Genomic DNA, 23,325 nt, shown 5'->3' with positions numbered 1-23,325 from the left:
AACCATACCTATAAAAGCAACAGCCAATCAAAATCTATTCGGGTGTTGTAGATTTGCACTATTTTTTGCCTCAGTTGAGTTTGTTCTTTGAGGTATACTTTGGCATTGAGGCAATTTAATGGAGCCAGGTGAAAAACTCTTCTTCCTGTTAACACATATAAATATACTGGAAGAAAAGCATATTCATGCCAAACCCATTTGTTGATTAGCATGGATAGACAATTACTATTCTAATCAGCACTTTTCTTTTCTCAATTGCCAGGTCTCCTACTTTACTCCCTTTTATTTCTTGTGTCTTAAACTGATGATCTCATTTCCTTATATTACAAGCTGTTTCTGGCTCCTTTCCTTGTCTTGTATTGAAAGAAAATAAATGTACCTAGGACTCTTCAATTTTTTAAAATCTTATTATTAGCTTAAAAAGCTGGATTGTGATAACAATTCAGAAAATCTTGCTGATTTGTCACTAAAATGGGAACTATCATTTGGGAAAATAAATGTAGAGAGCTATAAGTTTCCTTGTATGATCTTATTTTTCAAGATCTAACTTTACTTTAAATTCTTTGCATCTGTATTTAACGATATACCTTGGCCTCATTCCAATTGAATTTTCCTAACATTTCATCCTCTATACTAGCTAGCATCATTGAAATGCATGTGTGCTGTAAGTACAAAAGCATGGCACTTGCAATCATGACAACTTCATTTGTATCATATCTTCTTTTGGTCTATAGAATATAAATCTGTAATAGTGAATATGTTTATATGTAGCACATGGTGGCATTTCTCCTTGTTTGGAACAGAATTGGAAAAAACTGGAAAAAGGCATGTTTGGGGTGATTAATTAAGGGCTTATTGTGTGCCAATCACTGCCCTAGGCATGGGGGGGCGGATGTTAAAAAACAAAATTCAACTGAGTACATTTGAGGATCTAATTGGTTTTATTCAATGATTCATGAATAGTGCAGCATCCAATCTAGCAAATAGGAGCTCTGAGGAGCAGTACAAATTGTTAGACTGTTATAGGCAGAAACAGGGCAGGACAAGGAAGTCATTAGTGAAAGAAAAGAAAGGTTTATTTCAGGCAAGGTCACCTTCCTCGGGAAGGGGGAGGGTGGGGGTCTGCCATGCAGATTACCTCACAAGTGTTGAACAGGAAATTCCAGATTGACTGGTTAAAGTTTACATTCTTGCAATTAAGTCTTGGTTTGCTCCTCATGGGGGGCAAGTGACTCCATTTTAGGCTCACTTTTTCTTCCTTCTCTCCTTCTTTCCTTCTTTCCTTCCTTCCTTCCTTCCTCCCTCCCTCCCTCCCTTCTTTCCTTCCTTCCTTCCTTCCTTCCTTCCTTCCTTCCTACAGAGGTAATACTATTACTTACAGCTTTATTTATTGTGGTAGTTTTAGTAGAAGTTGTAGGTCTCCCTCTCAGTGTTCGTTCTTAAAGTAATATACATCATAAAAATGCTCAGTACTCCTATGTCACTCTCTTTTTGGTAATCTCTAAATATTATGCCAACATGGAATAATTTTCATGTACCTCAGTAGAGGTAGAGGGAACATCAGTTTTAGGATAGGAAAACAATATGAAAAGGTGAAGTGACATGCAAAGTCATACATGAATCAGTGATTGATTTTGGACTAATCTAAGCCAAAACTTTTTTTTTTTTTTTTAAGATTTTATCCATTTATTTATTTGACATAGAGATAGAATACAAGCAGGCAGAGTGGCAGGCAGAGGGAGAGGGAGAAGCAGTCTCTCTGCCAAGCAGGGAACCCGACGCAGGGCTCCATCCCAGGACCCTGGGATCATGACCTGAGCTGAAGGCAGACACTTAACTGACTGAGCCACCCAGGCGCCCCTAAGCAAAAACTCTTTTAATATGATTTTCCTCTTCTCTAACTGTAGTAAGGTAGTTGAATTTCAGATGGAAATTAATATTTGAGAATAATCCATGGGAAAATTTTTCATCTTTATTTTCATTTAGGGGGAGACAAATATGAGAGAACTGACTTGAGATTGAGGTACATGTTTTAAATTGGTTAATGGATATGGTCTCAATAGTCCCTTATGATTACTCGGAATTCAACAGAGGTACATGTTTTAAATTGGTTAATGGATATGATCTCAATAGTCCCTTATGATTACTCGGAATTCAACAGAAGCAAAGAAGTGACACAAATTGAATGTGCAATCAACTCAGTTGTGCTGCATTGTAGAAGGGAAGACTGCTAAACTATAATCAAAATTGGAACTAAGCTAGTTTTCAACATAGGATTTATTTTTAGAGTAGATATTTAGAGATTCAAAATGTTTTTATAAGCTATAAAACTAAGTTATATAAATAAAATAGTTAAAGGAAATACCCTTATTTAGCATGGACAAATTTAGTACAGTAATCATTTAGTAAAGGAAAATACACTGTGTTTCTGTTTTTGTAGACCTCAGTTTAAAAATCCTTCGAGAAGATAAAAAATGTCCTGGGTCACTGCATATTATCAAATGGTAAGTAATTGAAATTCCACAAAAGTTGAACATTATTTTTATCATGGTTGAAATTACCCATAAGACTTTATTTGGTAAGATCATTTCCTTAAAACCTTTTCTTCCTTTCTTTTTTTCCTTCCTTCCTTCTTTCCTTTTTTTTCACAATTTCCTGGAAATTTACAGCAATATTCAATATAATTTTAATATCCTGATTTAATTTTGTTTTTGAAAAAAATGGACTTGTATAAAGAAAGAAAAATATTGTACGCCTGAAACAAATATAACACTGTATGTCAACTTCAATAACAAAATTTTAAAAAGAGAAAAATATCAATCAAAATTTGATTACTCATCATATGCGTGTTAGTATTCTAAACATTATGGGAGGCAAAAAGAAAAATAAGATGTGGTTCTCTACCTTTAAATTGCTTACCTATTATAAAGATGTATCAACATATTAAATGACACTGTTTTAAAAAAGAGTTCAAATGGGAAAGGTAAAATGATTACCAATTTAATGTACTTAAAAGCAAAATATATAAATCAGTTCTATATCTTGGAATTTTTTTGGCTTTCGCATCTGGTCCAAATTGACATCAAATATTTATTTCTTGACAGGATCCAAGGTTGTTTTGATGCTTTGGAAAAAAGATACGTAAGAATGTTTTTAAATTTATACCAGGATTAAAGACATCTTTTATACCTTAAAAAAAGTTTAGCTTTTATTTTGTTGTTGTGTATTAACAGTGCACTAGTGCCTACATTTGCATTTATGAAAGTTTCTTTTTATGTCTTTGTTGTCCTGTTGATGTCTTGTTTTCATCAATTAGAAAGGAAACCTTCATTTTTCTCTTTTACATACGCATATCTTTTTGACCACAGAATTTCCTCTGAAGTCACTGGAAGAGATCCAGAGGATGTGGGACAGGGGAGACAAGAATCTGGCATTTAGCACATTAAACATGTTCAAAATAGTTGTGATTCAATTCACAGATATGAAAGGAAAAAACGGACTTGAATAATTAGTTTTTATTCTATGATAGTTATTTTGTTAACTATGTTTGGTGCATGTATATAACCTGTTTCCTCAAATAGCTAGTATTGTACCTTGGATTTTTAAAAATGCAGCTTGAATTTTAAGTATATCAGATCTTTCTTGCTGCCCAAGACTGCTATGAAGGTATAAAAATTAGAGGCTCTAGTCCTAGTTGAAGAGACAAGATGTATATAAATGAACCTTCTACCACTGCTTCCCCTCCTTTTCCCCATCTATATCTTCTTTTAACTCCTTCTCAATTCCTATTCCTTTATAAGGAATTTTGAGGTGAATAGCCTTATAATAGATTATTTAGTTGCACTCATACATTTCCTTTTTCAGTGAACAGTTATTTTTTATGATTTATTCAACACTGACCTGGGGGACTGAGGGATACAAAATTAAAACAGATACGGGCTTGTGCACACAAAGATCTTCTAGAGCATGGCAGAAGAGAAATGATACTCATATGCGTGGCTGATGATTAGCTATTATACATTGGCCCAGCTGTGCCTATTGTTAAAATATTGAAATACTCTGTAATGGGTGGTAAATAGCTGTTTTGCTGAGACCCTGAGTGGCCCCCACCATTATCTCCCCCTCACTTCACCATTGTCTCTTTTGGGATCTCTCCAGACCTATCCATAATCTAGCAACTAAAGGGTTAACATCTGGCCCATGGGGAGCTTCCAGGAACCCAGCTAAGACTAAATTGGCATCCTTTCTGATTCTGGGCTAAGTTGGCATCCATTCTGATTGGCCAGTACCTGTGTCCTATTAGGCTATTAAATATTGATTTTTTTTTTCACATCAGCTTGATATTTTTGTGTAAAAATATCAGATATAAGTACCCATAATACTCATTAGAAATTAATGCATGCTAAAGGAAAGATACTGCTTGTGTACAATAGGAATATGGAAAAGGAGGGGTTGTATCTAGTAAGGAGCATGAAGGAAATCTTTTGGAGAAAATGGCTTTTGAACTTTGAAGGCCCTTAGTATTTGGACAGGTTTAAATGGAAAGGGTCATCACCAGCATACTGAACACCATTCATTCTCCACCATCCGTTCATTTAGCAACATTTCTTGAGCATCCATCATTGAGAGGCAGTGCAATATAGTTAAGAACACAAGTTTTGTAATCAGTCTAAAGGGAATCCCAGTTCTACACTTAACACCTGTGTGATCTTGGGCAAGTACCTACCTTTTGGTACCTTAGTTTCTTTATATACAAAATGGGGGATAATAACAGAACCTCTTAGGGTTGTTTGAGATAATGAACTAATCTAAAGCACTGGTTTTCAAATGTTAGCTTGCATTGGAATCACCTGGAGGACTTGTTAAAGCATTGCCAGGCTCCATCCCAAAATTTCTGATGTGATAATTTGCATTTCAGATAAATTTCAGGTTATGTTGACACTGCTGGTCTAGGGACCATACTTTGAGAACCACTGATCTAAAATGTTTAGAACAATGCCTGGCACATAATAAGCACTATGTGTTAACTCTTTTTCTCTTTCCTCCCTCATTCCCTCCCTCTTCTCCTTTCCTTTATCTCTCCTTCCTTCCTCCCTCTGTCTCTACCTTATCTTGTTCTTTCCCTCCTTTCTTCTCTCCTTCCTTCATTTCCTCCCCTCCTCCCTTCCTTTCTTATCTATTTAATCTGTGCCAGACATTGTATCTAAATACTGGATGAGACAAAAATGAGAGAAAGATGTGATTCCTCCATTCAAGGAGGTCACACTCTAATAGCGTCACTTGTTAAATAATTACAATGTTACATGTACTAAAAGAGCAGTGTGATGTAAAAAGATTATCTACCTCGTTTGATGGATTTATTTTACTTAAATGACTACCTGTATGACTGAATCGATTAAATTTACTGTTTTGGGAGATTAAAAGACAATACCTTAGATGGATGACTTAGACTCATTGTTAGTATCTTAATTTCCTACTAGGAAATAATTAATGTGTTAAAAATAGTTTGAGTAAAGTCAAGTTTGAGTATCTAGAGATCTTGAAAGATGTTCTTCTGTTGAAGATGATGATTATTTCTAGTTGTGAAATTTTGGGTGATTTTACCATTTTTTTTGTAGTTCATATTATGCTCAAATTCTTTAAAGTAAGTATGTATGTATTTTTAGATAATTATTATAAAGAAGAGACTATATTGTACATAGCCTCCTAATCTGTCTCCTTATTCCCATTTTCAATCCCCTACCATTCCAACTCACTATCCACACTACATTCTTTCAGAAATCTGTCTTTTTTTTTTTTTAATATTTTATTTATTTATTTGAGAGAGAGAGAGAGAGAGCATGAGAGGGGAGAGGGTCAGAGGGAGAAGCAGACTCCCTGCTGAGCAGGGAGCCCGATGCGGAACTCGATCCCAGGACCCTGGGATCATGACCTGAGCCAAAGGCAGTTGCTTAACCAACTGAGCCACCCAGGCATCCCTTAGAAATCTAAGTCTTATCATATCAATCTCTTGCCTGAAAATCTTCCATGGCTTTTAAAATAAAATTTAGAGTCCTTCACAGAGAACCTGTATGATCTAGTCTCCACCTGCCTTTCCAGAAGTCATCACTCTCACCATTGCTAACCATGTTCAAGCCACACAAGGATTCTAGAACATGCCAAGTGCCTTTTCCCTTTGTATGTATTATTGCTTTTGCCTGCAAAATTCTCTTCCCTACCCATACCTTTTACCTGGCTAAATCCAATTTATCCTTTAGGTCTCACCCTAAATATTTACTTTCTTAGAGGGGTCTTCCCTGGCACATACCCCCCCACCCCAGCCTAGATTGTCCTTTTGTTTAATGTTCTCAAGCACCCTGTGCTACATTGTCATAGCAGTTAACACAATTGTAATGATGTACCTGTTTGCTTTTTTGTTTAATGTTTTCTCTCCTGTTGGTCTGCATGTTCCCTGAGATCAGGGGCCATGTCTCTTTTTGAATGAATGAACTATTAATCAAATAATTAATAGAGAGTTTCACTATGTAGTCTCAAAATCAATTGTATGCAGTAACCAAAATAGCCACACAGTGTCACTAAAGTTTTAGTCCTTTGGGTGAAATAGGTGACTAGTTTGATATGAAATTATGGTTGGGAAATTTTCTTTAAAAAAAAATTTTTTTTTTTTTCAATTTTGACTAGGTTCCGTGACCATTGTGGGGCTTAAACTCACAACCCTGAGATTAAGAGTCACATGCTCTAACGACTGGGCCAGCCCTGGTCCAGAAATTTTCTAATTTGTATTCCAGTTTTTAAATTTTTATCAGAGACTAGATTATATCTCTATATATTGGCTTACTCTTCCAAGCAGAAAGAATCTGTTTATAGTAATATATATGTAGGTAGGGCAAGGGTTTTATAGACCTATCAGACTTTAAAATTTTTACTTTAGTAGATTAGTTTCAAAAGACAATTTTTTGGAGATACTGGTGGCATATTTAATATTTAGTAAAAATGAATTATTTTGTATATCTTTTGCCTCCCAAACTAAAATATAACTTTTAGATAGTATAGATAGTTATCATTTTTTTTTTTTGCATCCCTCCTCTCCAGCAGAACCCTATATATGTAAATTTATACTCACTTGAATGAATGAGTGAATTAGTATCTCTTTTTTAGATCTTCTACCCAAATCTTTGGAATCTCTCTGAAATAATTTTAATTAGCCTTTATTGAAAATAACAATAATATCAGCACAAGTATATAATAACAATAGTTTTCTTTTCTCTTGAAGCTACACATGGCAGTACTTACAGTAAGTACACACTTAAAGACCAAACCCATGTTTCTACTATGTTGTTTTTTTGGCAAGTAAAACATTAAAACAGTACTATCCCCACTTCTTCCTGAATTTCTTTATCTGTCCTATGACATTTTGGAATTAAAAAAATAGAATCTACCAGAAGTTTTAATGAAAGATCACAAATTATGTATTTCTTAGGTATATTACAATACATGGGAAAGTATATAGGACATACTATCTGCTTCACATATTGGCTATCAGGATTTCATTTTTTTAAATTACTTTATAGACTTGGAGTGTTTGTTTTTATGGTTGTGTAGACTTTTTTGAAGTTTTGTGCCCTTCTGAGTATAACATGCTATGTATGGTTAAGAATAGAAAGCAAATGAGAAGATAATATAGAAAGTCTTAGATATTTGATTTATATTTTTAAACCATAACAAATTATTTTGAGATATGTATATCTCAGTCCTCAATTAATAGAGCACAATTTGAACTCTTCACATAGAAAATGTATTCTGTGAGGAGTAACCTAATAAGTTTCAGAAATTAAATGTTATTTATTTCTCCTTAAACAGCTTTATACAAATCCCAAGGAACCAGAGGTAAGGACACACATTGAGAAGGGATTATATTTAAATATGTTTACCTGAGTTGAGGCTATTGATTATGTTACTAGATTACTATATGAGCAAAGTAACTCACCATAAGCTCTTCCAGTGTGTTTTATTATAAACTTCACCAATTCTTTATTATGAGATTTTTTTTTTTAAAGATTTTATTTATTTATTTATTAGAGAGCGAGCGAGAGAGAAACAGCATGAGAGAGGAGAGGGTCAGAGGGAGAAGCAGGCTCCCCGCTGAGCCGGGAGCCCAATGTGGGACTCGATCCCAGCACCCTGGGATCATGACCTGAGCCGAAGGCAGTCGCTTAACCAACTGAGCCACCCAGGCGCCCTATTATGAGATTTTAAAAACTACTTAGGGGTGTTAAAAAAAAAAAAAAAGCGTAGAGGAGCCTATTCCCTAACATGTTAAAATTAAAAATCTCTGCATGTATAAAACCATGTTTTATTATTTATTTTAACCAGTTCTGAATCCTTTCTGTTTGTGGCCTTTTGGAAAATACAGCATAATTCTAAACTTTTCCTTTTTTTGCCAACTAAATTCTCCCCTATTTGACCTGTTCATAGATTTTTCAGATCTTTACTTCTTCTTTCTCTCATAATTTCTTCCCTATTGAATCCTACTCATCTTCAAGGCCAACTTATGTTCAAATCTCCCATGAAAGCCTCTTGGCCTATGCTGTTCACACTAATTTCCTCCTTCTCCAAATTCCTTTTCTAATGGGACCCCACAATTTAACACTCTCAGTTGATTCATGTAGATTACTTTATCTCTTCAACCAGATTCTGAATTCTTGAGGACAAGTGTCTTGTCTTGTTTTCTGTCTCCCAGAGTGAATATCATAGTCCTGGACATGTAATAGTTACTTGTACTACTCTGTGGCAATGGCATAGAGATGGAGGGAGAAGCCCTCTGTTCTTTCTTCTCCTTCTATTCTCTGTATTTTCCTCCTAATTTTCTTTCCTTCTTCTCTTTCCTTTTTCCTTGCTTTCAATTTTCCTTCTTAAGCCTATGGATTTAGCGTAACTGGTAGCATTCAAGACTAAATTAAGCATTTTTAGCCTTTAATATCCTTTCTTGGGAAGATTATAAATAACTGTTTGAACAAGGTGGAGGAAAACTGGTACATACAGGTAGGTAACAATTCCTCAATGCCTGAACTACCCCTTTTTATCTTTGTCTCTTGTTTAGTTTCAAAATGCTTTTTTTTCCCCTGTAGGTTTGAGGGGAAGCTTCCCAAACAAAAACCTTCTGATAAATTGTTAATAAAGTGGTCATTTTCTTAATGCAATGAATTATTTTGTTTTCTTGTGCATAAAAAACTCTTAATCTGAAACCAGTGCTTTTGCTCAGTGAAATGCTGAGCAAATTTAACTACAGAAAACTCTTAGGTTGGAGGGTGTGTGTGTGGGGGGCGTGCTGTTAAAATGAGCTTGATGCAGGCAAATAATGAAGTTAGAAAACAAAAGCTTATAATACGAAGTGCTGAGCTATCATTTATAACCTAGAAAAAAATATTTTTAATGCTTACAGATCGTTCCATATAACAGTGATCCCTAACCCCTGTGTGTCCATGGTACACTTTTAATTGATAAAAGTTTTAGTGTCATGTTTGAGGGTATTAAAAGACTCAAAAGAACACCAAACAAGTCAGCAATAAGTACAGTATAACTATGGAATAGTAATGTTCATAATGCCTAAAAGTATCCATGGGATTGCACTATTTTATAGTTTATATTTAGCATCAAGTTACTGATACAACCACTTACCTCCCTAATCTCATTCTTTTTTTGTTGTTGAAGATTTTATTTATTTATTTTGAGAGAGAGCGAGTGAGCGAGAAGAGAGCACAAGCAGGGGAGAGTGGCAGGGGGAGAGGGAGAAGCAGACTGCACCGAGCAGGGAGCCCAATGTGGGGCTTGATCCCAGCACCCTGGGATCATGACCTGAGCCGAAGGCAGACGCTTAACTGACTGACCCACCCAGGCACCCTTCTCATTCTTTTATATACTCACAAAACAACATTCTCATGTAGACATAGTCTTTTGGTGTTTATCTAATATTGTGCCATGTTTCTTGACTCTTACCTGTAGAAGTATTTCCTTCTCTAAACAAAACTGAAGAAACAATAGCAATATTAACATATACCTGAAACAAAAATATATTTTACACATGGATTAAAATTTGTAGCAATCTTGTGCAGAGTCTGTCATAGTACAATAGTTGCAAACCTCTGTCTTAAGTGTGCTTACCCAGTCCAGGGGCCAGTGGAGTTTTGGACATTGCACAAAGTTGCAGTATTTCTGTAGTAGAAGTTTTGTTCTGGTTGCTCCATTTCATGACAGAGGTGAATTGACAAAAGTAAAGTAGTGAAGAGGGATAGTGTAGCTTTCCTACAGTTAAACACTATAAAATGTGTGGAGGGTATTAATAAGTTGTGTAAACCAAAATGTAAATATGTTAAGGAAAGTTTTACACAACGTAATGCATGATAGAACTATAAAGAATGGCTGTGGGGGCGCCTGGGTGCTCAGTCGGTTAAGCATCTGAGTCTTGATTTCAACTTAGATCTTGATATCAGGGTGGTGAGTTCAATCCTGGTGTTGGGCTCCACCCTGGACATGGAGCCTACTTTAAAAAAAAAAGAATAGCTATGTATCAATACTGTGAGGACAAAAATCTTATTGTTTCACCATCTATTCCTTTGTGCCTATTGGAGGTGGTCAGCATCCATTTTTAATAGATTATTTCAAGAACTGAACTATACATGGTCTCTGTTTCTAGCCACAGTTTGGTTTTAGAAACTTTGTTTTAAAAAAAAATCCTTGTAGGATAAAATCCTAATTGAGGGTGAACTCTATCCTGGCTGAATGTTTATTCCACAAATATTAATTGGGTTCCCTTTATGTTCCTAGCACTGTTCAAGGTATAAAAACACAGGAGTTAATGGGATAGACAAGGTCCGTGCTCTCTGGAAGCTTACATTCTTATATCCTTGAGGGAGAATAAACAATAAACAAACAAAAATGAGCAAAACAGTTTCAGATAGTCCTAATGCTATGAAGAAAATAAAAGAAAGGTAGTGTGCTGGAGAGTGCTGAGGCAGGGAATGGAGAAGGAGGGATTGGAGTATAGTCTGTGGAAGGCCTGTGGAGCTAAGCCTGAAGGGCCAGAGAAGTCAGCCTATGCAGGTCTGTGAGAGGCAATGGCACGTGATTGGCAGAATAGCACAGTGGTTAACATTGTAGGTGCTGGAGTCAAATCCCAGCTCTAACATTTACTAGCTTCATGTATAATGAGGATAATAATACCTACCTCAGAGTACTGACTGCATAAGAATGAATACATGTGGAGCATTTAGGGCAGTGCCCAAATATTATCATCATCTACTGGAGACAGCATGTTCCAGAGTATCGCTGGGCAAAGGCCCTAAGCTACAAGGCATCTTGTGAGTTCATGCCCTGAGCCTGGAGCTTAGTGGGTAGGAGAGAAAGAAGCAGAAGATAAGGTCAGAGAGGTAGACAAGGGACAGATGTGTAAGATCTTGTGGGATAAAGTAGTTTTTGGATTTTATTCTAAGGGCAACGGGAAACCATTGGGGTGTTTTAAGCAAAGGAGTAACATGGTCTGATTTATATTTTCAAAAACCCTTTTTGGCTATAGAACAGAGAATGAATTACTGGAGGAATACTTTGCAAGCAAGGAGATCAGATGAAGAGAGATAGTGGTGGTTTGGACAGGGTGATAATAATGGATGGACTTGGGATATGCTTTGGAGATAGTCTTGAAAGTCTTGCCAATGGATTGGAATGTGAAGGGAGGAAAAAAGGCTATATATGTTGCTATTGCTTTGGTATCTGAATATATTCAGTATGATTAACAGAAACCATCGTTGAGTGGTTTAAAGGCCTATCTTTATTAGGCGACACATTAATCTGAAAAGTAGGAAAATGTTTTATGCAATGTTAAGAAGAGACCAATGCTTGCTGTCAATATATCTTCTGTCATAATCAGAGTCAGATTGAAGTTATAAGGGATTAGCATCTTGTATAAAACCATTGTAAACATAACTCTTATGAATTGCTTCAGGGACCAAATAACATGTTAATAAAATTATCAGCTGCTAAAGGATCTACTCTTGTTATAATTAAAAAAATAAAAGATAGCTCAGAGCATTGAAAAGCTAGAGTTTGTTGTGAAACATGGGCAGGCAGGAAGAATAGACATGGTTTGCTTGGCAGGGCAATTACACCCAGCATGAACAAAGAGAGGATGCTGTGTATCTTGCCTGTCTGGGGTGAACCTGTTGTGGTAGGCAACACTAGTGTCACATACCTCTCCTACTGTACTCACAAAGCAGCCTTCAAAATTTTGTTTGATTTCCCAAGTAGACTGTCTTGCTAGAAAAATATTTTATCTTTTAAATTAAGTCCACTACAAATCAGTTGTCTTAGAGTTTAAGCAGCATGAGCCAATTTCTCCAGGACCTGATAACCTGTGATTAAGTTGTTTGCTAAGGTTTTAAGATCAGTAGAGCTGGGGGAACAAGTCTTAGAGTAAAGTAACAGAAACATTGAGACTTTCTGATCAATCCAACATCCTCATTCCCACAATATCAAGACCAAAAATTGAAACAGATGAATGAAGGGCATTTTTTTGTGTTCTACTTACACTTATACACTTTACCTCTCTTTCGGACTTTCTCCAGATCTGTGGACAAGCTGTACAATGTATCTGGGCCAAACGTTTGCTTCAACTACCAGACAATCATGTTATTTTACATGGAGTATGTCTCTTATGAGGATATGTTTCCCTCTTTGTTTCTAGCTTTCTTAACAGTGAGGAGAGCAAATAGCAGTGGTATCTGAGTTTTTAGTGCAGGATCAAAAAAACAAGACCTGATGTCATAGATCCTGGTTCCTTTTTGAATTTTTCTAGTTTTCTTGTTGCCATTCTGGTCTTCCCTGAATTACTGTAGTAGCCTCTTAATTGCTCTCATGATTTCCACTTCTTCCTTCTGCACTATTAAAATAGCCAGGGTGATCTTAAAAGCATGCAAATTACTCCCATGCTTAAAACACTTCAGTGTATTTCTGGTTTACCTAGAATAAAATCCAAACCTCTTATCATGGCCAATAAAGCTCCATATCCTCATCTCCTACACTCTCTTACTTGCTCACTCATTGCCAGCCACTTGGCTTCCTCTTTGGCCCTGAAAGAGGCTTACTTTCCTGCTTTAGAACTTTGCACTGCTGTTCCCTCTGCCCAGGATACTCCGCCCTCCCCCAGATCTGCACGTGATCCCCTTTTGTCACTGAGGCTCAGCTCAAGCATCATCCCTTAAAGGCGGCCATCCTTGGCCTTCCAAACCAAATTAGCACCTCTCCCTTCTATTCTCTATCACAGTTTGTGCTTCATATTGTTCACAGTACTTATTACTATCTGAAATTATTTTGTTTACTTATTTATTGACTGTCTCACCAGTCTGTCTATTCCAGAAAAACAGGGACCTTTTTTGTCATGTTCACCACTTTGACTCCAGCGTCTAACACAACGTAGACATTTGATAAATATCTGTTACATGAATGAATGATTTCTCAACTGGTTTCACTGTCATTTACCTATGCCAGGTCAGATATTTAACTCTGCCTCTTAGTTTCTCCAGCTTTGAAACAGTAACAATAGAATTTGCCATCTAACTCATTTTTAGCATGGAGGAGAAAAATTAAGTTATCTTTATATTTGGAAATACTATTCCTGAATAATGTTATGCTGTGAAACAAAGAGGTATGTAAGTAGTATAATAGGTATACAATAAAAATATTCCTCACCTATTACCAGATAAGGTTCTGGATTTCTTTTTTGTAAGTAATTTCTTTCTCTATTCCCTTTGATATTTCTAGAAAGTGACTGAGATATACCAGTTCAAATTCAAATACACAAAAGAAGGAGCCACTATGGATTTTGACAGGTAGAATCTAATTGTTTAATGAACATGAGAAATAGGACTGAGGTAAACATAAGCTTCTTGAAGCCATAGATAGGCCTTATATTTCCTTTGTAACTTCCCCACTAATCCTATAAAAGCCCTCCATTAATAATAGTAATAATTGTTCAAATTTCTGAAATCCATGGATGAAGTTGGTGGGAGTAGAGTCTTCCTTTGCTTCTTTTCCTCTTCTCCTCATAGGTGATGTTAGTGGGGTTTAAAGGAAGTTAAGTTTGGTGGTTAAGAGTTCCAATTCCTAGAGACCTAGCTTGGAACACTCCATTATTGGTCTAACTTTGGACAGATTACTTAACCTCCCTAAATACTAGTATTCTCATCTGCACAGTGGAATTCATAATATTTACATCATATGGTTGCTGTGACTATTAAATTATAATACATATACAAAGCTTTGCCCATGCCTGGCATATGTTAAAAGGCCAGTAAATGGTACCTGGTGGTAGTGGTAGTGATGGTAGTGGTCCTTGGAGGCAGTGGTCGTTGGTGGGTGGCATAGCAGTAGAAATTATATTAATGAGGCTGTCTACATGGTGTTGATTGAAGAACTCCATAAGATTCTATTTAGACACTAACCTGAAGTTTCTCAGTTGCTATGCCAAGATATTAATCTTTTTTGCCCTCAATATAGCCAGACTGGATCTGGAGTAAATGAAACCCCTGAACTATTTGCCTATAGATACAAACATTCTCATCTACTTCTCCCAATCTGTCATACAAATGTAATTTTTTATGTTTGTCCCAGTATGGAAAAGACTGGAAAGCACTACTTTTTCCTATCAAGTTTAAAATGCCAAGTTTTAGACATACTAGTGGGTTAAAGAGCAAAGACATGGGTATTTGCTTAAAAAGATCCCTGGTGTAGGTGGAGATGTTTTATTGAAGAGCAATATTTATTCCCATCCCGGTAGCTTTTGGATTCAGAAAGATCTCAGTTTTGCTGATGAGATGGAATAGAAGTGGAGGGGGTGGGTGGTGGTGAAAAGGCCTGGGTGGTAGAGGGCTCCAAGTCAGGGGAATGAGTGCCCATGAAAGGAGCAACTCTGAAGAGAAACGTGGCCTAATACTCAATTTTCTGCTGTTAGCTCTGTCTTGTCATTTACTGCAGTTTGAGGATTTCTCTCTGAGATTCACTTCCTTAATTATCCTCTCATTTGTAAAACTTGCAGACAGCAGTAGGATGTGCAGAGGAAGTAAGTTTTAGGAATGAGAATTAAAATATTAATCATCATAAGCTAGCATTTATATAGCATTGTACAGATTGTACAGCACTTTCCGTACATATTCTCCCACATTAAACAGTTGCCTTTTACTCTACAAAATTTAAATATAAGTACTACTGGCAACCAAATTAATCTCTTTTGTTATGAAGGCACATATGCCAAGTGGTGAGCAGTAAAACAGAAACGGCCAAATCTTTTGGCTATTAAGGAGAAGAAAAGGTAATGCATATTACTAATCTCCTAGAAACCAAAGGTAGACATTTATTTAAATGATCAGTCATACAAAATTACTTTATCACCTCTTCCATAGTAAAGATAATTTCCCTTTTAAAAGAGTACAAGGGAGTCTTGAGTATGATTTTACATGGATATGATTTTATGAATATGATGTATACTGAAAGATCCCATGAGCTAAATGCTATAGCCCTTCACTTGAGTTACCTATTTCAAATTGGTTAAATCTTAGTAGACAAAACTTTGTTGTTCAAAATCAAAAAAGGAGCAGATGTATTCACTTAATAATGTCTGTTTTATGAATCCACACTTCCTCCATTAGCTCAATTACTTAGGATTATTATTCATTATTGAGTGCTTACTATGTGAAAGACATTGTGCAAATATATTGCAGTTGATAGTCCTTCCTAGAAGCTATTCAAATATGAAACCAATTTGGGAAGAAAATTTTGGAGAGAAATAAAAAAATATTTAGAGTTAGAAGGTAATTTGGTTCCACTTGTACATTCATTCATTCATTCCACAAATGTTTACTGAGTATTTACTCTAGCTGGCACCAAACAGTACTGTGGACATGAAAGATAGAGCCACGCATAATCTAGAGGGGGGCATACAAACAATTATACATAGGAGTAATGTATAAGAATTATCAGGGAAAACTTCCTTGAAGAGGTGACACATGAGCTAGCTATTAAAGGATGAATTGAGGAGAGTCAGGAAAAGAAGTGGGAAAAACACAATACAAGCAAAGTAAACGGCATATGCAAATGCACGTGGGTGAGAAGAAACTGGATAGTAAATGCAGATGAGGTTGTAGGTGAGGGCGTGGCTGCTCATGAAAGGCATTGTACACATACCATTCTTGAATTTGATTGAAAGGTGATGAGTGTAATAGAAGAATTTTAAGCAAGAGAGTGACATGAGGAGATTTTCCTGTTAGGTATATTATTGCAGCAGTAGCATAGAGAATGTTATTGCAGTGTAGACAAGAAGAAAAGCGAGAAGAATAGATAGCCATTGTTGGAATCCATGTAAGAGGAAGGGACATCTCTGACAGATAACCAGATGGAGGAAGGGCCCAGAACTGATGACCAATTTTCAAATAGAAAATCTGGAAAGGTGTAGAAATGTGTATAAGCTTATCCTGCAAAGTGAGCTAACTGATCTAGAGTGTCTAAATGACTTGACACAGCTCATTCAGTTAGTTAGCAGCAGACCCAATATTAGATGTCAAGTCTCCTAATTCCAAATCCATTGTTCTCACTATTATGGCATGTGGTTATTTGTAACTCAAATTTTTAAAAAATCAGGTCATATTTAAGGGAACTTGCTCCTTAAGAAATCCATTGTATATACATTGCAGAAAGTACAATCACTGCTCTAATTTACATACTAAAAATGGTCTCAAGTGTCCTGATATTTATATTTATTTGATCATATGGTTAAGAGTTTTGTTCTTTTTAAAATAGAGTTTCAGTATTACATATGATTGAAAAGTATGCTGTTTTTCTATATGGTTATAGCAGTAGTACAAGCTTCGAAAGTGGGACAAACAGTGAAGATATTAAGAAAGCCAGTGTTCTACTGATCCGTAAATTATATATACTGATGCAGAACCTTGGACCCCTTCCTAATGATGTTATACTTACTATGAAACTCCACTACTATAATGCGGGTAGGTGGAGACCTCTAGTTAAATTCCTTCTTAAGTGTCAAAGTAATATTTTACATAGAGAGATTTTGCAAGCATCTGAAAGATACCTGTTGCTACACATGAAAGATTAATTTGACTTTTATTGAAACTCACAGTTTTCTTGGTTTTCTGCCCTTTTCATTTTGCAGTGACTCCACATGATTACCAACCCCCTGGTTTTAAAGAAGGGGTAAACTCACACTTCCTGCTGTTCGAGGGGGAGCCTGTAAACCTGCAAGTGGGATTGGTCTCCACTGGCTTTCATAGTATGAAAGTAAAAGTCACAACTGAGGCCACCAGAGTATCTGATTTGGAGAACAATCTCTTTCAGGAGAACAGCACTACTGAGATTGTTCATCAGGGTCTAGACTTCGATGAAGAAGAAGAGGAATGCAACAATCATGTAAGGCAAAACTTTATCGAGCCTCCATTGCTTCAGTTAAACACAGCTAACATTTTTAATTCCCTCATAGGTTATATCACAGTAGTCGTCCAATGGAGTATGTCAGGTATAAAAACTAAAACAAAATTAGCCTCTGACCTCAGGGAGTCTTTATTGTAAAAAAAGTACTGTACTGTAAAAAAAGGGAATATACTTTGAAATTGTCCATGATTACAAGAAAAAAAAAAAAGACCTTCCAATATACTTCTTTTAGAAAAGGTACCCATAAACTTAGAAAATTTGGGATTTTCTTTTTTTCATTTATAGGTAACATTTTTAGGATTTAAAAAATATTCTGGGTATTCATTCTCACTGGAAATATAAAGTTCTTGATTACTGGGATAATTGAGTGGAGGGAGGTTGGGGGAGAAAAAAGTTATAGATAAACTCAAGTCAGAGTGAAAACAAAATGATAGTCAACTATTGGTTATGTAGAGAGACAAGCTTTGGGGCTAGGTCTCTGGGGAAAGCCAGGGGTCTGGGGCGTTTGGAACCACTGGAGCCAAATAGGTAGGGCTCTGAGCCCTTTACTTTCCTACTTCCTCCAGTAGAGACTTGGAGTTGAGTACTTGCTAGGGCCCCACTGTCCTAGGTAAATCCACACCCTGTCATCTGGGTAACAAAGTTTACTGTATGTCCATATTGTATTAAAAGGGTTCTGAGTTAGACATAAAAACTTTTCAGACTGCTTAATGGGAGGTGATGCTATAAAATCTTTTCAGGAGCTATTTTCAAATTAGGATGCTAATTTATTTGCTTGAGATAATTTGAGTCCTACTTAAAGAGATGACTGTAGTAAATAACTTTTGAAGGTTCTTTCTGATTCTTTAAATCTGTGTTATATTTAATATATTGAAAAGAGGTCTTAATTAATATAAATAATATAACCAAACAAACAGGATTTTTTTTCATCTTTAGTATTTTCACAATGTCACACATGCTAATGGCTTTAGAGTTTGATGCAATTTTCTTCTGATCCTGTTCCAGAAAGATATAGTTAACATAGGCTGGTTTTAAAAAAAAATAAAGGTTAAGAAAAGAATGGGCATGTTTCAACTGGATTTTTATCTTTTAAAATTAAGAATTTATCTTTTACCAAAGGAAATGAAAGTGGACAACTTGAGAATGAATAATTCAATTGATAGATTAAATAAGACACGTGGTAACACTTTCCAAGCATATGTTTAGTAGGAACTATATATACAAAAATCAGGACTTTGTGGTAAACTCATTCAATTCAACTTGCCAATTATATGAAATAATTTAGTAAGTCTAGTGAACAGCTTTCTGACACTTTGTCACTGAAAATTCTGTTGTTTTCCTTTATGGAACACACACCCACACACACATACACATTCATACACAGGTATACATATATAGAACATTTTATACTTTTAAAAATCATTTTATTTTGAAAATATCACGCATACAGCAGAGTATATAAAATAGTATGTACAGTTTAAAGAATAATGAGAACATCCGTATAGCCTCCATTCAGGTTAAGAAGTAGAACATTGTCACTACCTTGGAAGCCACCATGTGCCCCTTCCCCATTGCACCCCTTCCTTCTCCTCCAAATGTAACCACACTCCTAACTTCTATGATAATCCTTCTATTACTCTTCTTTATAATTTTACCATCCATGAGTATATCCATTTGTTTAAAACTTTTATATAAATGTAATCATACCCTTGTTATTCTTCTATGATTTGCTTCTTTTGCTTGACCATCAAAAATGAGATTTATCCATTTGTGTGTGGTTGTTCATTCATTTTCACTGCTGTAGAATATTCTACGCTTGATAGAGTTTCTTTCTTTTTAATTGTTATAAGCATTCGTGTACAAATCTCCTGATATGTATTTACAAGAGTATCTCTAGAGAATATACCAAAGAATCCTAGGGCTTATACATTTTCAACTTTATTAGTAATGTAGAACTGTTTTCCAAAGTGGTTGTACCAATTTGTACTCCACCAACAGTGGAGGAGAGTGCTCTACATTCTTGCCAACACTTAATATTATTTGAGTTTATGTTTTCTGTCTATCTACTGGATGTGAAATGGTAATACTTCATGATTTTTATTTGCATTTCCCTGGTTATTTGTAAGTTTGAGCATCTTTTCATGTGTATTGGCCATTCTGGTTTTCTTATATATAAAGTAACTGTTCAAGTCTTTCATTTCTTTTTCTATTGGATTATTTATCTTTTCCTCATTGATTTTTTTTTTTTTTTAAAGATTTTATTTATTTGACAGAGAGAGACACAGCGAGAGAGGGAACACAAGCAGGGGGAGAGGGAGAGGGACAAGCAAGCTTCCCGCAGAGCAGGGAGCCCGATGTGGGACTCGATCCCAGGACCCTGGGATCATGACCTGAGCTGAAGGCAGTCGCTTAACCAACTGAGCCACCCAGGCGCCCATCTTTTCCTCATTGATTTAAAAAATATGTTCTGATTAATAATTCTCCTTCACTTATTTATGTTGTAATATTTTTTCCAGGTTTGTGGCATATCGTTTCACTTTTTAAAAGATGTCTTTGGTAAAGAGAAGTTCTTTTTTTTTTTTTTCCTGGTAAAGAGAAGTTCTTAGTTTTAATGTAATCAAATATTTTCCTCTAACATGTGCTTTTGAATATTCTTGAGAAGTTTTTCTTTACCTGAGGTTGTTTATAATACAGTAGTACTGCCTTATCTGTGATTTGGCTTTCTGCAGTTCAGTTATCCTCAGTCAGCTGCAGTCTGGTAGTAGATAATCCTCCTTCTGACATATTGTCAGAAGGTCAGTAGTAGCCTAACACTATGTCACAATGCCTACATCACTCGCCTCACTTTATTTTACCACATAGGCATTTTTTTTTAAGATTTTATTTATTTATTTGACAGAGACAGAGATAGTGAGAGCAGGAACACAAGCAGCGGGAGTGGGAGAGGGAGAAGCAGGCTTCCCACTGAGCAGGGAGCTTGATGTGGGACTCCATCCCAGGACCCTGGGATCATGACCTGAGCCGAAGGCAGCCGCTTAACGACTGAGTCACCCAGGCGCCCACCACATAAGCATTTTATCACCTCACATCATCACAAGAAGAATTGTGAGTATAAAGTAAGATATTTTGAAAGGGAGAGCGACCATACTCACATTACTTTTATTACATTACATTGCTGTAATTGTTCTATTTTATTAATAGTTATTGCTAATCTCTTACTGTGCCTAACTTATAAATTAAACTTCATTATAGGCATGTATATATAGGAAAAAACATAGTATATATAGGGTTTGGTACTATTTATGGTTTCTGGCACCCACTGGAGGTCTTGGAATATATCCCCTGCAGATAAGGGGGACTACTGTATTCTCCAATATTTTATTCTAAGAATGTTAAGGCTTTTCTTTTTACATTTAGGTTTTTATTCGATTTCAAGTTTATTTTTATTTGTGGTATGAGGTAAACCAGACCCCTTTAAAATTTTTAAACTCAAGTATAACTTACATACAGAAAAACACATCATAATGATACAGCTCAGTAAATATTCACAAACTTGAACATCAGGGCTGGGATGAGGGTGAGGCAAGCAAGGTGAGAGTAAGTGGGTTCTTAAATTTTGCTTTTTAGCTAACTTGTTTGTCTCACCTTTGTCCCAGCCTACTGAATAAACACATGAAGTCAACACCCAGATGAAGAAACAAAATACTACCAGTTCCTCAGAAAACTAAGTCTTACTTTGAAGTCAGTCAATAAGAATATTTCTATCCTGACTTCTGTTAGCATAGATTAGTTTCTCTTGTTTTTTATTTTATAGATATAGAGTCATAGAGTGTGAGCCATTTGTTCACTCAACATTATGTTGTGAGATTTATCCATATTCTTGCTTGTTGTTGTAGACCATTCTCACTATTCATTCCATTAGCGTTGGTGGGCATTTGGATAACTTTCCAGTTTTGACTATTATGATAGTACTGCTCTGAACATTCTGAACATGTTTTTCAATGAAATATGTACACATTTCTGGTGGGAATAGAACTGTTAGGGGTAGATTTGCTAGGTCAAGGATATGTGTACATTTAGTTTTAATAGATACTACAAAACAATTTCCAAAGTGGTTGTGCCAATTTATACTCCCATCAGCAATGTATGAGAGCTGTGGTTGCTCCACATCCTCACCAACCCTTGTCATTTTCTATCTTTTTAATTTTAGCCATCACGGTGGGTGTGTAATGTTAGGTCACTGTGGTTTTAATTTGCAGTTGCCTGATGACTAATGAAGATGAGCATCTTTTCATATGTTTATTGGCCTTGTTGGATATACTTTTTTGTGAAGTGTCTTTTCAAGTTGTCATTTTTTTCTCTATTGGGCTCTATTGGATTGTCTTTCATTCTTATTGATTTGTGGAGTTCTGCATATATATCCTACATAAAAGTCCTTTGTCAGATATATGTATTGTGAGTATCTCTTTGACTTTATGAGTTGCCTTTTTAGTCTCGTAATAGTATTTTGTGAACGCTAATAGTATTTGTGAACAGAATACTAATTATGTAATTTTAATGTAGTCTAATTTATCAATCTTTTCAGCTATATTTGGCAGTTTTTATTTAAAAATTTTTGTCTGTTGGGGTGCCTGGGTGGCTCAGTCAATTGAGTGTCTGATTTATGGTTTTGGCTCAGGTCATGGGATCAAGCCCCACTTTGGGCTCCACACTTGGTGGGGAGTCTGCTTGAGATTCTTTCTTTCCCTCTCCCCTTGACCCTCCCCTGATTCCCCTCTCTCTCTCAAATAAATAAATCTTAAAATTTTTTTTTTGATCTCTTCTAAGGGTGCCTGTGTGGCTCAGTCAGTTAAGTGTCTGACTCTTGATTTTGGCTCAGGTCATGATCTTGGGGTCATGAGATCCAGCCACGTATAGGGCTCCACACCCCGAGCCTGGAGTCTGCTTAAAACTCTCTCTCCCTCTCCCTCTGCCCCCAACCCCTGCTTATGCTTTCTCTCTCTCTCTTTCAAAAAAAATTTTTTTGTCTAATCTGAAGTTCACAGAGATATGCTCTGTGTTTTTCTCTAAAAAGGGGAAATATGACAGAAACAGAAGAAATTTTTTAAATTATAAAAGACCTCCATGAATAACTTTATACCAAAAAATATAAATACCTTACTTTTCTCTCCCAATTCAAATGTTCATAAATTGTGATATGAAGTTATTCATGGAGGTCTCTTACAATTTAAAAAAATCTCTTTGTTCTATAGCTATTTCCCTGTTTTTGTATCTGTTTGCTGTTTATTTTGCCCCATTAGTTTTTCTTGGTTATATTTGCTAAAAATCAATATTTTTTATTATCCTTTCAAAGTCATCTTTTGGTTGTCCTGATCACTTCTTTTTTTTTTTTTTTTAAGATTTCATTTACTTTATTTATTTGAGAGAGAGAGCGCACATGCAAGTGCAAGCACACATGGGGAGAGGAGCCGAGGGGGAGGGAGAGGGAACCTGAAGCAGACTCTGCACTTTGTGCAGAGCCCCATGTGGGGCTTGATCTCATGACCAAGAGAGCATGACCTGAGCCAAAACCAAGAGTCAGACACTTAACTAACTGAGCCACCCAGATGTCCCTGTCCTGATCACTTCTATGGCTTTTGTTTGTTTGTTTTCTATTTCATTCATGTTTTGCTTTTATCTTTGTCTCCTATTTCTCTGGTTTGGTTTTGTCTCCCTGACTTCAACTTGATCTTTCCATCAATATATAGACATATATATCCTACAAGTACCTCAAATTCAACATCTCTAAATAGAATTTCAACTTCTGACCAGATATGCTCTTCCTTCTCTCAGGTT

At 36.0% G+C, this 23,325-nt stretch overlaps 1 protein-coding gene across 1 annotated transcript in view; it reads left to right on the top strand.

Annotated features, from left to right (window-relative positions):
• HORMAD2 (HORMA domain containing 2) overlaps window positions 1-18,875 on the top strand; it is a 33,338-nt gene extending 14,463 nt beyond the window's left edge. Inside the window, exons 4-10 of the mRNA XM_081802556.1 lie at window positions 2,441-2,504; window positions 3,105-3,141; window positions 7,274-7,294; window positions 7,861-7,887; window positions 13,813-13,880; window positions 16,897-17,048; window positions 17,216-18,875. Coding sequence (XP_081658682.1) covers window positions 2,441-2,504; window positions 3,105-3,141; window positions 7,274-7,294; window positions 7,861-7,887; window positions 13,813-13,880; window positions 16,897-17,048; window positions 17,216-17,628 — 782 coding nt within the window. The 3' untranslated portion in view covers window positions 17,629-18,875. The remainder of the gene's footprint in view (window positions 1-2,440; window positions 2,505-3,104; window positions 3,142-7,273; window positions 7,295-7,860; window positions 7,888-13,812; window positions 13,881-16,896; window positions 17,049-17,215) is intronic.
• The last annotated feature ends 4,450 nt before the right edge of the window (window positions 18,876-23,325 follow it).

This window comes from Leptonychotes weddellii, chromosome 13 (assembly GCF_054177405.1).
Source record: "Leptonychotes weddellii isolate Sample4059 chromosome 13, ASM5417740v2, whole genome shotgun sequence".
NCBI lineage: Eukaryota > Metazoa > Chordata > Mammalia > Carnivora > Phocidae > Leptonychotes > Leptonychotes weddellii.
The sequence above is the reverse complement of the archived record's forward strand: the minus strand, read 5'-3'. Positions and strand labels throughout refer to the sequence as shown.